We start from the raw sequence: 17,164 nt of genomic DNA, 5'->3' as shown, positions 1-17,164 counted from the left end.
TGACTTTCATAAGGTACAATATAGTCTTTCTTCAAACATACACTTTGTAAAAATTTGATATAAAACCCACAATTTTCAAACTTCTCTTACCAGGCCATTTGCACGTGTGTTTACCTAACTGGTACAAACAATCTTAGTCATTGTACACACAAATTAGGAATACACTTCCTCATTCATTTTGAAGGCACCATTGCATGCCTCAATTTGTTAAAAATTATGCTCATTCTGAAGTTACTTTATTAGAAATTATCTCTGAACTTCAGGGAGATTGACAAAGGAAAGGGGAAAAGCAAAGGGGAGAAACTGCTATGATCTCAAATGAGATCTTAGATCCACCTAAAAACAGGAGATGTCTCGCCTGACAGAAAGAAAAAGCTTTAGGGTCTTTCTAAGTAGAAGGTATGTGATGACAGAAGAGGATCTATAAAGATTGTGCCTTTTACTCAATTTATTCACTCGCTATGTGTCTTTCCACTTATAACTGCTCAGTTTGGTTATTAAAACCCTTTGTGTTTTACTGAAGTCAGCACTTGAGAGCTAAAATAGCTATAAAGAGAAATCTACATTTGATTCTGCTCTATTCATACTACGCAAAATCACGTTTCTAATTTCACAGGATTTTGGAGTGCAAAGAACAAAATTAAATTAAATCAGAGATAATATGGCACTCAGATATAAAAATCATGATTTGACATAAAATAACAAGTTTTATATAAATCTCATTGATAATAGTTGTCACATTTAACTGTGATTGTATGAAACCATCAAATACCATTGCATTAAACCTTCAAGTTTTTGGGTGACAAAATTTTAAACCAATGAGTGTTGTGTGGGGGAAGAAATTGTAGCCATTTTATAATTTGACCAACTAAGTATCACTGAACTAAAAAGTTTAAACTATTATTTTTCTGGAAAAAAAATGAATTACTACTATCACTGAAGCTCCTAATGTCCTCCTCAGCTATTGCAGCAGTAAAAATCAGGAGTGAGAACCTCCCCCCAACTCTGACCCTTTAAACTGCATAAAAGGGCCAGAGCAGCATAAATCCTCTTTAACAGCCCATGTGCCTAGGGAGGGAGGATTCTCCCAGAATAAGACAATGAGAAAACCACAAAAGACTGTGCTTTGAGGACTCCTTGGCAAGCAGTAGCATATGGGGTGGGTTTGGGTAGGAAGGAGTGTATCAGGAGTGGGACTCCAGCACTTAGAGCTACAGAGATTCCAAGCAGTATCAAAAAGCTTCAAAAGGTCTCATTTTTATCCAATATGGAACAAGAATTTTTTTTTCAAAACTTTTAGAAATTTTGCTGAATGGTATAACTATTTCCTGCCAAGCTCTAATTGTGGTCCAGGTTCTGAGGGGAGCGTGTTCTAGTGGGCACAGACTCTTTTCCCCCACTCCCCCTAAGCTTGACCCCTGCTGCCCCTTCTTGGTTCCACATCCCCTTCCCTGGTTCCACATCCCAGTCCCACTCTCCCCAACCTCTATGCCCACTGGTCCCAGTGCCCTCCTTGCTATCCCAGGGATTTGGATTCTCACTCCTCTGCTTTTCAGTCAGGTTGTCTCCTCCTCTGCCGCCATGCTACTTGGGTGCCAGCTGAAGGGGTCAGAAGACAAGAGAGAAAAAGTCTCCCTGCTCTCAGTGCTCATGCCTGATGCCACATGACAGAGAGAGACTCCCTACAGCCCCCAGTGGTTATGGCCCTCACCTGGGACATGAGAAAGTCAGGTTCAATTAATATTTAATCATTTAGATAAAGTGGTGCCAGGAAGAGCAAGTTCATGGAAAGTCTTGTTCAGCATCTATATTCCTGGGATGGAACATGCTTACTACAGATGCAATCTTTGGAACATTTTACTACAAAATACAAAGTTGTACGGAGCATGTGAAAACAGATTTGTAGTGGCTCATAACTTGGCCAAATGTATGGAAAATTTCATAGGGACATTCTTGACTGTCACCATGCTCTCTGCCAAATTTCAAAGTCTCTGCTCCAAAGCACAGGGGCACTAGAGTTTCTCCAGGAAAGAGTTTTATGATTTTTTTTACATGGCAATATTAATCCAAAATTATTCAGCCTGAGGATAACACCTAGTATGGGAAATCTCTGCCTGAACCACTGGCAAAGCTAAAAGCAGATGAAAACAGGGTTTTTATAATGCAAAATGAGCCAGGAAATCTTAATGATGCTAGCTTGGCCATCCATGGGTGGCTCTCTTTGAAGACAAATTCAGTGAAGCTAAACTGATTTACAACAGCTGAGAATCCTCATCCTACTCTATTAATGAGGACAACCGACAACTCTCCGACACTTCCTACTATAGAGAACTCAAAGACTACTGCATAACACAATTTACTCAGGAATTTAAGGCTATCATCAAATCTTTCCCCAAAAAACTCCAAGAAAAATTCTACAACTCATCCTCCACAAACCCACCCCAAGGACCTTCTTCATGCTTCCCAAGATACCCAAACAAGGTAACCCAAGCAGACTCACTATACTGGTCACAGCACTCTTACTGAAGGAATATCTAGGAGACCAGTGGTCTCCAACCTTTTTACACCCAAGATCATTTTTTTAATTTAAGGGCAACTCAGGATCTACCCTTCCCCTTCCCCGAGGCCCCGTCCCTGCCCCACTCACTCTGTCCCCCTGCTCTGTCACTCACTCCCTGCCTGACCTGGTCCCACTCAGGCATATCAGCACCTCCTCCCCATCACAAGCCGGGACACCCTGCCAGCAAGTAATGCACCATGCAGCAATGCTGCACCTGAAAGGGGCCAATGAGCCCCTGCAGCTCCTGGGGGGACACATGGCTCCGCACACTGCCCCTCTCTGCAGACACTTCCCCCACAGCTCCCCATTCCCGGCCAATTGGAGCTGCGAGGGTGGTGCTTGCAGACAGGAGCAGCACATGGAGACTTCTCCCCCCACATCCCACCCCACAGGACCGCAAGGACATGCTGGCCACTTCTGGGAGTGGCATGGGGCTGCCACAGGCAGCTCCACTGCACCAGAGATTGCGATTGACTGGGAGAGTGTCCAGGATTGACCAGTCAATCGAGATCAACAGGTTGGTGACCACTGATCTAGACTCACAGAAACCATCCTCAAAACACTCACCACACGAAGAGCCAGTTTCCTCTACAAACTCCAGAACATTTACAACATCCCTCAGAACACCATCCTTGCCACCCTGTATACGACCACCCCTCACAATGACGGCATAGCTCTCTGCCTCATATATTTACAAGACAATGGACAACCCTCAGATACGCATCCCAAATACATCACCAAACCCATCTATTTCATCCTCACCCATAACAATTTTACATTTAGCAATAAGCAATGTCCAAATCATGGGAACAGCTATGGGTACTAGGATGGCTCCCCAATACTCCCACCTCTTCATGGGCCACCATAGAGAAGAATTTCTGGACCAACCCATCAAACCACATGATATACTGAAATATATTGATGATATTTTCATCCTCTGGCAACTCCCTCATAGATTTCCCCCACAGTTTCAGCCACCACCACCACTCCTTATAATGCGTTCTGTAACACTCCCACACTAGCATCAACTTCCAAGACACCACAATGAGCTTCAGAAGTGAAACCCTACTGATAACTATATACAAGAAATCCATAGATTACCACAACTACCTTTATAGATCCAATGACCACCCTAAACAAACTAAGAAATATGTTATCAACAGCAAGGAAATATGATATATGCTCTGAGGAGAAAGTCCACAGAATGGACAATCCAAATACTGTGGGAAAACATGCTTCAATTCAGAAATAAAACCCTAACCGACCACACATCCCTACTTGTCACCTACCATTCCACACTAGAACCCATATGAGTATAATCAAACGACTACAACCCATACTCAGTGGGGACCTGTAGTGAGGCAGCCTGGTTCCCAGCCACCCCGGAGGGGGACGAGCCCCTCCGGATGCCAAAGTGAGCGGAGCCAGTGGAGCTTGCGCCTGCCCCTCAGAGGTCAAGGTGCAAAACAGGAAGTACAAAAGCCCATCCCCAGAGCTCACTAGAGCCCTGGCCATCAGAGAAGCCAGATGCCTGTGGCCTAGCTCCTGGTGGAAAGACTCCTACAGTCTGCGATCGACCCGAGGACTGGCCAAATCAGCCGAGGCCTGATGCTGACCAGACCCCAGAGAAGCTGTTAAGCCTGCCAGTGGCAAGCTACTCAGAGGAGCTGCCAAGCCTATGGCTCACTGAGTACCCCGAGGAACCCATGGTGCTTGATTCTGTGGAGGATACCGTCACAATGCAGGTAACTCTAGAGGGGGAGGTAGGAAGTAACCCGGGGGCAGTCGACCCTAGTCTGGCTACAGCACACCCAGAGCCAATGTCAGTGTGTTGAGGTCAGGATCCCCACTGATGCAGTAGCAGGTCTGCTGCTGCTGCTGCTAGGGCCCTAGGCTGGGACGCAGTGGAGTGGGTAGGCTTGTGTCCCCCATCACCCAACGTGCGGGTAGCAGTCTCCCCCTCTCCCTGGTCCTTCGGAGCTAGGACCTGGGCATCCTAAACCTATTTGTTTGCTCAGCCCCTGAGCCCCTGACTATTTGCTGCCCCACCCTGACCCAAGGCCTGAGCTTGTTACTGAATGTTTGCTCAGCCCCTGAGCTCCTGACTGAGTGCTGCCCGGCCAGGCTAATTCCCCGAGTCACCAGATTTAAGTAGCGAAGTGGCCTGGCTCCCAGTCACCTTGGAGGGGCACGAGCTCCAGCTGAACACCTCTACATGACCCCATCCTGAAATCTTTCCTGAACTTCCTCTTCTGGCCTTCAAATAAATGTCCCACCTCTCCAAGCTCATCATCAGAAGCAAGCTCCTCACAAATGAGGGCACATCAACTCAAAGCGGCACAAGACCCTGCCAGACCAACAGATGCAAAACCTGCAGACCTACCTATACTGCTACAATGATCAACACCCCCTCACAACACACCTTTCAAGATCCATGGGTCCTACACATGCCTATCACAACATGTGTGTAACTCATCCAGTGCACTAAATGCCCAATGAAAACTATGTGGTGAAACCAGACAATCACTGCACTTTCGAATGATCTTACAAAAAAAATTATAGGAGACAAAAACACCCTATCACCTGTGAGTGGACACTTTTCACAAAGCAATCACTCTGATCTATCAGTCCTCATTCTCAAAGGAAACCTGCACAACACTTTTAAAAGACGAGCCTGGGAGCTTAAATTCATAACTTTGCTAGACATTAAAAATCATGGACTGAATAGACATACTGGATTTATGGCTTGTTACAGAAATCTTAACCCACTAACTGCCCTCCCTACCAGCTGCTTCCCTCCCCCCAGGTCCTTTCCCCCTTATGACTGGAGAGGTGTTAATGGACCACTTCACGAGGAATAATCCCTTGAAATGTGTGTTAACTATTTATGCTAAAAAAACCTGTTACATCTTGTATTTAGCCAAGTCTCTCTGAGTTAGGACATGTCTACATGTACAGAGCTGCAGCAGCGTAAATTGTGTCCCACTGACACAGTGCTGTGCACACTAGTGCTTATGCCAGAGTAATTTATGTCACTGTCGGGGGTGGACTCACACTTCTGACAGAAAAAAAATTAGCCAACAAATTTGCTAGCGTAGACATAGCATTAGTTTCCCAGGCCTGAAGAAGAGCTCTGTGTAAGCTTGTTTCTCTCATCAACAGATGCTGGTCCAGTACAAGATAGCCTGGGACTACCACAGCTATACAACACTGCATGAAAGTTATTTGGACAGCTTTTTTCCAAAACTATTTCAAATGTAGCCAATGTTTTACATGTAGCATATATAATCAACCCACAACTAAGCACGTATAAGCATCGTCATAGAAAAACAAATCAATTTCCACAAATAAAAGTTTTCTGCAAATAAGAACATTAAAAACTTAGCAGTGCTATTCAATGCACTGCATACACACACAAACAACATGTATTTCCAAGTCCAGAAGGAAAAAATGAAAAAGGTATTTTCCATAGACCAACAGGATACAAAACACATCTGTTTTGTATAACAGATCACCATAAAAAACACTAATTGTAGGATCTTTACAAATGCCAATATCTATCAGAGAATCCACGCAAGTCAGAAACAGTTTAAAGGTGCTTCCTATAAAACACTCATGTGGAATTATGGTTATGCTTTCTCACAATAATGGCTTCTTCTGCTGAGCAGGGATGAATTTCATTACCAAATGTTTACTATGGTACAATTTAAAAAATATTAAAAATGAACTCGCATTCAAATTTACTGAGGATGTGCACATAAAATAGGGTTTTAAAGCCTATCCATTTCAAATCTCTATTGGTTTCATATTTTAGGAAACCTAAATGATAAGCTGTTTGCAGTGTTATTATGGAAGAGTTGTGCAGCTTTTCAGCTTGTCTCTTTCACCAACCGAAGTTGTACCTCACCCACCTTGTCTGTTTATCAATATGAGCATTTTACATTTACATCTTCAGCAAATGCTACTTCTAATGAAGGCTTCTGTTGCCTCCTCTGCATAATAAGCAACAGATTTAGCTATCAGTTTGATACTTCCAGAGACAGAAGTTCAATAAATCAACCTATCCATAATGGCATTTTCAGGTGGGGGAAGCTGGAGGGGCAGCAGCACCACATTAATCTGATAAATACACCAGAAGTAACACATAAGGGGATACTTTTGTATCGTGTTAAAATGGCAACACAAATTGTTGGTTCTAAATTGAAACATTCTTAAGTTCAATCTTGTTAACTTCTGTGCGCAGGCAACATGTTCCTTGAGAATCCTTTTAAAATGTTCAGGGTCTACTTGAAGCATAATTGATAACAATATAAGAAAATTCTTGACATTGGAAGGAAAACAAATTATGTCAGTCATTGCAAGCCACATCCACTAATGTTTAACCACAACTACTGTCTGTCTCTGTTTAACCACTATTTGTCTGCCACATAGAACTTAATAGCCATCATTTTTATTGTTTAAAGAGGTTTGCATTGCCAAACCCCATAAAATGTAAACAAAGTAGTATTTCACAGGGCAGGCATCAGGTATAATTTTGCACTCACTTTTCTTCATGCCAAGTTACTACATGTACATGGTTCCAATAATATCACCACCTGATTGTTTCAGTGTTAAAAGCAGCAAAAATCCACTTTGTTCTTCACATATTTAAGACCCTAACACCATGAAGCAATTGAATATGATATATTAAAAAGCTGGAAGGTGAACACTGACTCACTTCACATAATGCAACCTTACATATCTGTCAAAGAGTATATATTGTAGATTCTACAATCCATAATCAAAGTGTGATTGTTTTACTTTTATATAATTCTGATGTTCAAATATTGTATTTTGATCCCAACAAATAAATTCTGTTAAGTCTGCAGCAAAGGGAAAAAATCATTGTTTGAAATGTAGAACACATTTATAGGACTATAATGAAAATTAAGTTACTTATGATTAAGTGGAGTGCTCTGGCAGTTCAATCTTGAAGGTGCTGAGCTCACTGAACTCCTATTGGGCATGCCTCCTATCGGCTATCATTGCCACCACCAAGTGATTTAAACAAACATTCAGGGAGGGCCACTTGGAGCCCTACCTTCCCCAAATATCCCCCCAAACCCCTACACCCCCTTTCCTGGGGAGGCTTGAGAATAATATCCTCACCAATTGGTACAGGTGAACACCAACCCAAACCCTTGTATCTTAAGAAGAATTAAAAATCAAATCTGGTTCTCAAAAGAAGAATTTTAATTAAAGAAAAGGTAAAAGAATCACCTCTGTAAAAATCAGGATGGTAAATACTTTACAGAATAACAAAAGACTCCAAAACACAGAGGATTTCCCCTCTAGGCAAAATTTTAAAGTTACAAAAACAGGGATAAACCTCCCTGTTAGCACAGGGAAAATTCACAAGCTAAAACAAAAGATAGCCTAATGCATTTCTTTCCTATTACTTCTATTTCTGCAATACTAGATGCTTAGGTCAGATATGCTTAAGGAGATGCAATTTCCCTGTCCTGTTTCCTGGCAGGCTCTGAGAGAGACAGACTGAAAACCTTCCCCCACAGATCTGAAAGTATCTTCTCCTCTTATTGGTCCTTTTAGTCAGGTGCCACCCAAGTTATCTGAGCTTCTTAACCCTTTACAGGGTAAGGAGGGATTTTATGCTACCCTTAGCTGTATGTTTATGACAATGATGAAGTCTCATGTCCAAATATCTTGCTTCTGCACATCTTAACTTCAGGTCAGTGCTTTGCAGAACTCAGAACCACCAGGAGACACTGGCCTCAGAAGATGGGTGGTGGTGTGTGTGTTGGGGGAGGGCAGGTGACAGCATTACATATAATTGCACATGTAACTTGACATCAGGTTCATTATTAAAAAGATTTTTTTGGAAAGACATAGGAACTGAGAAAATAAAGGCTCATAAGCCACAGACTTCAAAGACGCAGGGAAGACAAGTATGAATATATGAAGACAATGTATTTCTAGTTCTCCATTAAGTTGTAAGTATTTAAATTTTCAATCTTGCTTAATTGCCTCCACAGATCCTCTTTCCTGGAGATTAATGCCAAATATATGATGATTAATTAACAAATAATGGTATCTCATCTTGCTGCTAGCTGAAGTGGGGCAGCTGGTCTGGGGAACGTGTGTGCATGTGTAGGGAGTAACTGTGGATACAGCAGAAGTTATGATGGAGGGATGAATGAGAATGCAGAGCAAACAGTGAGTCTAGTACCATATCCCTGGTGCAATAGACTTTATGCACCACCCCTCCCGGTATCTGAGCTCAAACCTTCAGTTATCAACTATGAGTATAAAGAACAGGCCATTTTAGTAGCATCTGTACAGAACATCCAAAAGGAGAACATTTCTCAAAATACAACAAACTAGATGGACTTCCAGAAAGACCTAAGCTATCCAGTCTACTCAAGAAATAGCCACATGCTTACAATAAGTTTGTGGAATAAAGCCCAGCAGAGTCATGGGATCTGGAGAGGAGAACTGGAGATTTAGATAAAAATTAGACTTTCAGCAAGATATTCAGAAAAGATAATAAAAACTACCTTGTCTTTATAAATACATTGGAAGGGGGGTAAGCCATAAAAGCTTGATGTTGACTCTCACACACCTAACAGAGGCCATCACCACCGAGAAGGCCACTTTTAAATATAGATGTCATATGAACATTACATGACTGAAGGATCTGTAAGCCTACCAAGCTGCATTAGAGGGGTACAGTTACAAGAAGTCCTTAAAGAATCACTTTATAAGCAAATGCATGTGAAAAAAATAAATAGCCAGCATGGCAAGTGGCGTTCTAAGATGGAGGACATTCAACAAGAATGAGGAACCAGAGCCCGCCTGCTAAACTGGGAAACATGCGCTTTCATTATGGACTTGAGCAGAAATTGACAAAACATCAAGCCACAAACCCAAAGATTCTGTTGTTAGGATGCCAGAATCCACCATATGATGCTGATTGCCATTGTATCAGAGTGCCTGTTGGCTAAATAAAGAGAACTTTGTCTGTATGAACCAGTCCTTCTTTCCCTCTTGGAGAAGATCGATATGTCTGGCATAAAGAAGAGATTTTTCAGCCAGAGTTAGGAGATTTGAATACCAGAACTAGTGAACCCAAGCAGGAGCCATAAGGATTACACATGCTCTTCCCTTGCATCATCGTGCTATGCAGAAGATGAACAAAGTTATACATAGGCATTCAAAATCAGAAGGCTTAACCCTGGGTGAAAAAGAAAAGCTTTTGATAGCCAACCCCCCCCCCCAGCCCTGGCATCTAAGTGGCAGGAAGTCCTGGGGATAGAGAGGGGACAGAGGTTGGGGGAGATGGTCAGGGGACAGGGAATGGCGGGGAGAGGGGGTTGGATCATGGGCATTCTGGGGGTCTGTCAGGACTCAGCAGGGGGAATAGGGGTCAGGGGCAGTCAGGGGACAGGGAGCAGGAGTGAGGTCCCAGGGTGGTGGTTGGGGGTGGGGTCTCTGGGGGATGGTGAGGGGACAAGGAGCAGGATGGGTTGGGGATTCTGAGGGGGAGCGGGCAGTCTGGGGGGCAGGAAGTGGGTGAGGGTCAGATGAGGGCGGGGCCAGGCTGTTTGGGAGGCACAGCCTTCTGTACCCTAAAGCTCATTCAGCAGTTTGAGGCTTGCAGAAGAGCCAAGCTGTCAGCTTTTCCATTAGGGCTACCATCCCTTTCACTTCTCAAACGCCAAATTATAGTCTATATTTAATTTCAGTGCCATAGGGAGATTCATGTCAGGGTAGGGTAGCTTCATTTAAAATTAGCCACTGAGAGAGGGATCACATGAGAAGAGCAATATCCTTCCCAACCCTACCAAGGGAGACCCCCATCCCCTGCATTCCCTGAGGCTTCAGAGGAGCTAATTCAGTGGTTCTCAAACTTTTATACTGGTGACCCCTTTTACATAGCAAACCTCTGAGTGCGACCTCCCCTCTTATAAATTAAAAACACTTGTTTATATATTTATCACTATTATAAATGCTGGAGGCAAAGCGGGATTTGAGGAGGAGGCTGACAGCTCGCAACCTCCAATAATAACCTTGTGACCACCTGAGGGGTCCCGACCCCCAGTTTGAGAACCCTTGGGTTAATTTAATTTTAGCACCCTGTGTCCATTCACATGCATGTGCTATTTTGAGCATTTCAGTTTTCACAACATAGGCTCATCCTAGATTCTGGAACAAACTCAAATGCTCAGTTCATGGAGTATGTACATTAGCTATACTAAAGACAAACCCACAGACATTGTCCGTGATTTTTTTTCTGCTTTTTAAAAACCCCTAGTTTTGGATCCAGAAAAAGTTTTGACAGAAAATATTTGTCCAACCCTTTTAATGAGCTTTATTGCCTTTTATCACTAGCTGATGCTGAGAACCAGTGATACCTTATAAAGAAGTTCTCTCAAAACTGGGTTTGTGCTGAGATGCAGAAGGTTTATTTTTCCTAGGGCTGCCCATGGGGGGGAAGCAAGTGGGGCAATTTGTGCTGGGCCCCACAGGGGCCCTCATGAGAATATATTATTGTATAGTATTGCAATTTTTTTTTATGGAAGGGGCCCCCAAAATTGCTTTGCCCCAGGCCCCCTGAATCCTCTGGGTGGCCCTGGAATATAGAGGAAGTTAGTAAATGTAGCTACCTTCTAAAATTATTACCCATACTCTCCATGTGTGCGTGTGTATATAAATAGCATGTAGAATAACATTTTGAAAAAACAAAACAAAACAAACCAACCCCATACATCACAGCTTCCTATTGCAGTCCAGATATGCGTAGATAGATACCAACCCAAAAGTATGGGAAAAGAAGACTACTCACTTGTTTAGCCTTTGTCTTTGTGATGGTGTCTGAAATTGGTTTCTTCTGCTCTTTAACAGCTGTTTTGGAAAATAGTTCTTCAAACTCATGATAATCTATGGAAGGCTCTTCAATTTTTTCCCACACAAGTGAAGCATTAGAATCTCTAAAGTTAAGCAAAAGACCTATGTAGAGCAATGTCAAACTAAATATAGTCACAAATGGTGGAATGAAGAAAAATAATGTTAATAGTATTTTTAAGCGACTGCTACCTAGGAGTAGCAGGAGTTTAATAGATTGCATTTTGGATCTGAACTCCTTTTTAATTATATATTGAGTTTTCCCTTTTTCCACATCCCAATATGCTTCAAACTGCTTTATATTCACACATGCCACACAGTTTGGGTTATCACTAGCTCAGTATATAAAAACAAAAACAAAAACCAGACCTGGAAATAAGCTTGGGCTGAGAAAGATAAACCCACTATTAAGTGGCAAAAAGTATGAAGATGGAGGAAGTGGTCTGCAGGGAGAGAGAATATTACTGAAATCATGATTAGTTTTCCCTATGAGTATGAAATCTGTATTTCTATAAACAATAGGCATTCCACAAAATAGAAAAATACATTAACAAATCTGATGTAAGCCAGAGCAGCGTCAAGCAACAAAGGTTACAGGCAAGTGGATCTTTTACATCAAAAGGTAGGAGACATGGGGAGTGAGTGTCCGCAGATCATGGATTCATTTGGAGGAGCATAAAACTATCTGAGTTTGCAAGTTGCTTGAGACAGGACCTTGGTGCTGGTGGAAAGGGGAAAAGGGACAAGCGACTTACATTTGAGTCACAAAATGCCTGACACGTATCACCATATTGAGGGTCCACAGAACCCTGAGGGTCCACAGGATCAGGCTCAAAGTTATCCAAAAAATGGTTCTTTAAAAGATTTCTCAAACAGCAAAAATATACATTCCCCCCCGCCACACACACTGACCTGTTCTAGATAAAAATGGGAAAAAATAGCACTTCTTACTAATATGCTCTCTGTAGTTCATAAAGACAATATTGAATTATTACCTTTGTAAAATAGCTTTCATGGGTAATAAGCAGTTCAAGGTTAATTTTAACACACAAAATGCTAAACGCAATGGGCATTTTATTTAATTGCCAGTTAAAATTAAAATTGCAAGTATACTGAAAATGTGTATGTTGTAAAGAACATTTACAAGACACTAAAGCACTTAATTAATTTCACCCCATGTTATTGAAAAAGGCTTGGAACAAAAACAAAATTCTCCATCTTCACATTGTACATATTTTACCTTTTACTATGAAGCTGAATTCTTGTCCAATAAAGAGGCTTCATGGGTCGAGAAGGTTCTATTGCGTGTTTCCTGCTCCCTTTATCCTGGTTCATCCCCATTACAAATAAACCAACTGGTAATGGAGGAGGAAGAACCCCACAGACTTGTGGAAGGCCAAAAGTTGGCAGGAAGCCTCCCTGGGCTGGTGGTGGAAGAGCTGCCCCAGGTGGAGGTGGTGGCAGGGCTGGGGGTGGTATTCCCATGCCAGGTAAAGGCAGGGAAGGGGGTGGTACACCTGCACCAGGCAAAGGTGGGGGAGGGGGTGGCATCCCCATACCAGGAAGAGGTGGGGGTGGAGGTGGTAGACATACACCAGGCAAAGGTGGGGGAGGAGGTTGCATTCCTACACCAGGAAGAGGTGGGGGAGGGGGTGGTAGACATACACCAGGCAAAGGCGGGGGAAGGGGTGGCATTCCAACACCTACATCAGGCAAAGGTGGGGGCGGGGGTGGCATCTCCATACCAGGAAGAGGTGGGGGAGGGGGCAGTATACCTACACCAGGCAAAGGTGGGGGCGGGGGTGGCATTCCCATACCAAGCAAAGGAGGTGGGCATGGGATACTAGCACCAGGCAAAGGAGGGGGTGGCGGAGGGGGAGGTATTCCCATACCGGGCAAAGGAGGGGGTGGCGGAGGGGGAGGGATTTCCATACCGGGCAAAGGAGGGGCTGGAGGTATTCTGGCCCCAGGCAGAGGAGGGGCCGGAGGTAGGATTCCTGCACATGGAAGAAATGGAGGAGTGGGAGGCAATGGCATCACTCCATCAGGCAAAGGTGGGGGTAGAGGAGGTGGCATAATTATGCCAGGCAATGAGGGGCCCAGGGGTGGCATTGCTGTGCCAGCCAAAGCCAAGACAAGTTCTGAACCAGGCAAAGGTGGTGGGGATGGGACACCTGCACCAGGCAAGTGTGATGTGAAGGAAGAGCCTCCTGCTCCAGGCAGGGGAACAGATAGTTCTGTGCCAGGCAGTGGGGGTGGGATGCTAAAAGTGGGTTCAGAGGATACCGAAGGGAAACATTCACTGCAAGTCACACTCTCAGTACTTTGAGACCGATGGGGAGCTGATGATACAGTTGCTTCTTCAAACAAAGCAGACAGATCCATGTCAGGTCCTGGACGAGGTGGATGTGAATTACTTTCTGTGGACTGGCTTTCATCCAGCTGCATCGAGATTAGTTTTGGTGATAGAATTAAAGATACTTCAGAACAATATGTGGGATATAGTTCAAGAGTTGGCAATTGTTGAGATGGCCGTTCAATTTTATCTCCTTCCAGGTCGAGAGGAGATTGTGGCAGTGTGTTGGCTGAAGGCTTTGAGTGTGTAAAACAATCTTCTACTGGTGAAGTCTGTACTGATTTTACCTCTAAAACAGTTTTAGGTAGGACATTCTCTTCATTTGTTTGAAGATCCACATTACCACGTTCCCCACAAACTGAGTGTCCACTCTCACTCTCTTGGTCTCTGCAAGGAATCTGTGCCTCTGTTGCTGGGAACTGTTTCTCCAGTTCTGCAATTTTGGTCCTCAGATCCTCAATGGTTTGCTCCAGCTGCTGAATTACATTAGCACGTTCCTCAGATTTCAACTCAAAATCATCCTTCGAAAAGAAAAGATAAAGTAAACAAACAGAAAGACAAGAGAACTGTTATTAGCACACGTGGACAGTGAAGCTAAATAGGGATTAGCACCATCTAGAGCTAGAGAAAACAATTTACTTCTACATTCACTAAGAACGGAGACACCATATCCCCAGAAACAACCTACTATGGAAATTAGTTTAGGCACTCACACTATAATTAGTGATTATGACTTCATCAACATGTATGTTCTTTATATTCCGATGTTATTCTCCTGTCTACAGTACTGCTTTCCAAAGATGGACAAAGAACCACAGAGCAGTGGATTAAAAGTACTGCAACTCTCTTTTTGTAGTTAGATGTAATATATGTAAAATATTTAAATTTGCACAAATTTTCACTAATGATTGAAAACACTTCAAGTATTTCTTTAGTTCACTGTTACTGAGCCTGACAGACCAGGTGAACTACTGAATGTTACATTTGAATACATGCTAAACTAGCCAGGCCTTATTCACCCGAGAATGGATAAAAGAAAAAAATAGGGAACCAATTTTGAAAATAATGCAATCATACTGGTTTTCATGGCCAAGTTATGATGGCAGAAAGTCCTGCATGTTGAGTACAGTAAGCTACACAGCATAGCATTTGAGCTAGCAGAACCATAACAAGAAATAAGACAAAATTAAAAACTACTTCTCCCCAAGTTCAGAAAGCATCAAAACTGCCATGTTTAAGGACATAAAACAACCGTTAACAAAAGGGATTAGGGAGAAGTTTCCTTTAGGAAAAGGTTATTCCCTAATTGCCAACTTTGCAGCTTCCTCTGAAGCATCTGGTACTGGCTGCTGTTGGAAATGGATTACTGGAACATATGGACTATTCTATACGCCAGTTCCTATGTTCCTAAATAAATACCAGTAATGGAGTGTGTTCTGTTTAAATGGAGATGTGCTTTATTAAAATGCATCACAAGGAAATGATGTAGCCTAGCAATAGTGAATGGTAATGACTGGTGCTTTATCAGGACCATAATCCAAGGAACTACTCAGGTAATAGATACATCAGAAATTCAGAAGTATTTTAATACAGATGTTCCCAGATAGAGATTTAAGGGAACAGGAATGCAAAAGTTGAACACATTTTTTTCAATGCTGTACTTCATTAAATGTTTAGGATTTTTTTTAATAGTATCCTCTCTTGACTGGGACAACAGATCAGCAACAGAGAGTCAGAAAGGAGATTGTGTTTTACAGTCTGTTTTATACATATTCAGGAGATGTGGGGTTTATCTTCCCATCCTCTGCTACAGATCTCCTTGGTGACCTTCGGCAAGTTACAACCTCTTTTACAGAAGGGAGAGAGAAGGTACAAATGCTAAACCTCACAGGTGAAATTCAAGCTTCATCCATGAATGTTTGAGAGTTACTGGTCTCAGACACAATGGTGAAGAGTCCCATAGAAGCATCTGTAAATTAATGCCCAATATCTAACAGAGTAATAGCCTTTATTTGTCTTTCAGTCAGGAAGATTATGTTTGTCATCTCATACTATGGCACAAGAAAATATTTACAAAAAACAGGTTTCTTTGCTGTAAGCAAAGTTCTCACTATCAGTAATATATATTCATAGCTTACTAAAATTGTTTCCATGGAGTTGTTCTCTGAACACAGCATTTCAGGCATGTATTTATCTTGGGATTTCCCAGCTCTCCTAAAGCATTCACTAAAATGAAACAGTAACAAGTGACTAACACAGACTGCTGTCTACTCGAAGCAATTTACATTGAGTTACAATGCTCATTCTCATAGAAAGTCTGAAGTCTCATTTGGATCTAAAATTATGAATACTGGCAAACAGTTCTCCCTATCAGATTTTTATGTGTAGGTAACAAGTTAAAGCAGGGACTGGGTCGCCACATATTTGTCTAGAGGTGAGCTGACTCTGAGGGAGAGCAGATTGCTCAGCCAATAACTACATAGTGCTTTAAACAGTAACCCAGAGAGAAAGGCTAAAAGAAAGCTTTGCTTATTGCTTCAGCCTCAGTTACAGGATATTCTGCTGGTACCTTTTTTTTTTATTATGCATCCTATTAAAATTCAATCCATTTTATTAGCAAGATTTTTGTTGAAAAACTTTATTATGATATAAAGGACAAACAGTTTGGATTAGAACGTGAAAGTATGATGAAAAGAATATTACAAAACTTCATCCATCCCCATTATTCTGGTGTACGTACATTACTATAAGATCAATTTCTCAAAAATAAACATAAAATACATACATACTAAGACTATTTATACTTACAAAATACCCATAAAAATTCAAACTTCAACTCTTAAGAATTCACTTGAGAGATATGACCATCCATTTTCTGCCACTGTAAATATTCACTGGCTGCCACTTTTAATTTATTTAATGTTTAACTAATACAATTTTTATTAAAGATATACCCTTCCAATTTGTATCTAAAGGAGAAATTTCATCCCTGCCACAAACTTATTTAAGTCAATGGAATTACACTAGAGTTTAATTTGATCCATTTTATTTGAAGCTAATGCCCTAAGAATACTTAAAATGGCAACGATTAATCTCTTGGGGAAGAATCATCACTGTTAATATTAATTCAGGACCCGGGGCCACTTCTAAGTGTGCTGTGTTAACATTTTACCATATCCATGAACAAAATATAGTCCTTGAAACTTAAAATTCCACTTGACCTGCAGGAAGGCACTGGAACTCAATGTTACACAATGGAATTCATCCTGTGGGGCTGAAAATCTATTGCAAGAAAAGAGGAATTTTAAAGCTTCAGGATCACATTTAAATAAAAAAAAAGAAAAAAA

The 17,164-nt window shown here is 42.0% G+C and overlaps 1 protein-coding gene across 3 annotated transcripts in view; it reads right to left on the bottom strand.

The window, feature by feature from the left end:
* Positions 1–17,164, bottom strand: part of FMN2 (formin 2) — a 232,174-nt gene that overhangs the window by 137,223 nt on the left and 77,787 nt on the right. For all 3 annotated transcript variants that reach the window (XM_030556975.1, XM_030556976.1, XM_030556977.1), the window contains 2 exons: positions 12,702–14,338; positions 11,403–11,547 (listed from right to left, as the gene is read on the bottom strand). In XM_030556975.1, coding sequence (XP_030412835.1) covers positions 11,403–11,547; positions 12,702–14,338 — 1,782 coding nt within the window. The remainder of the gene's footprint in view (positions 1–11,402; positions 11,548–12,701; positions 14,339–17,164) is intronic.

The sequence above is a fragment of the Gopherus evgoodei genome, chromosome 3, assembly GCF_007399415.2.
Source record: "Gopherus evgoodei ecotype Sinaloan lineage chromosome 3, rGopEvg1_v1.p, whole genome shotgun sequence".
Classification (NCBI taxonomy): domain Eukaryota; kingdom Metazoa; phylum Chordata; order Testudines; family Testudinidae; genus Gopherus; species Gopherus evgoodei.
This window is presented reverse-complemented; position numbering and strand designations above follow the sequence as displayed.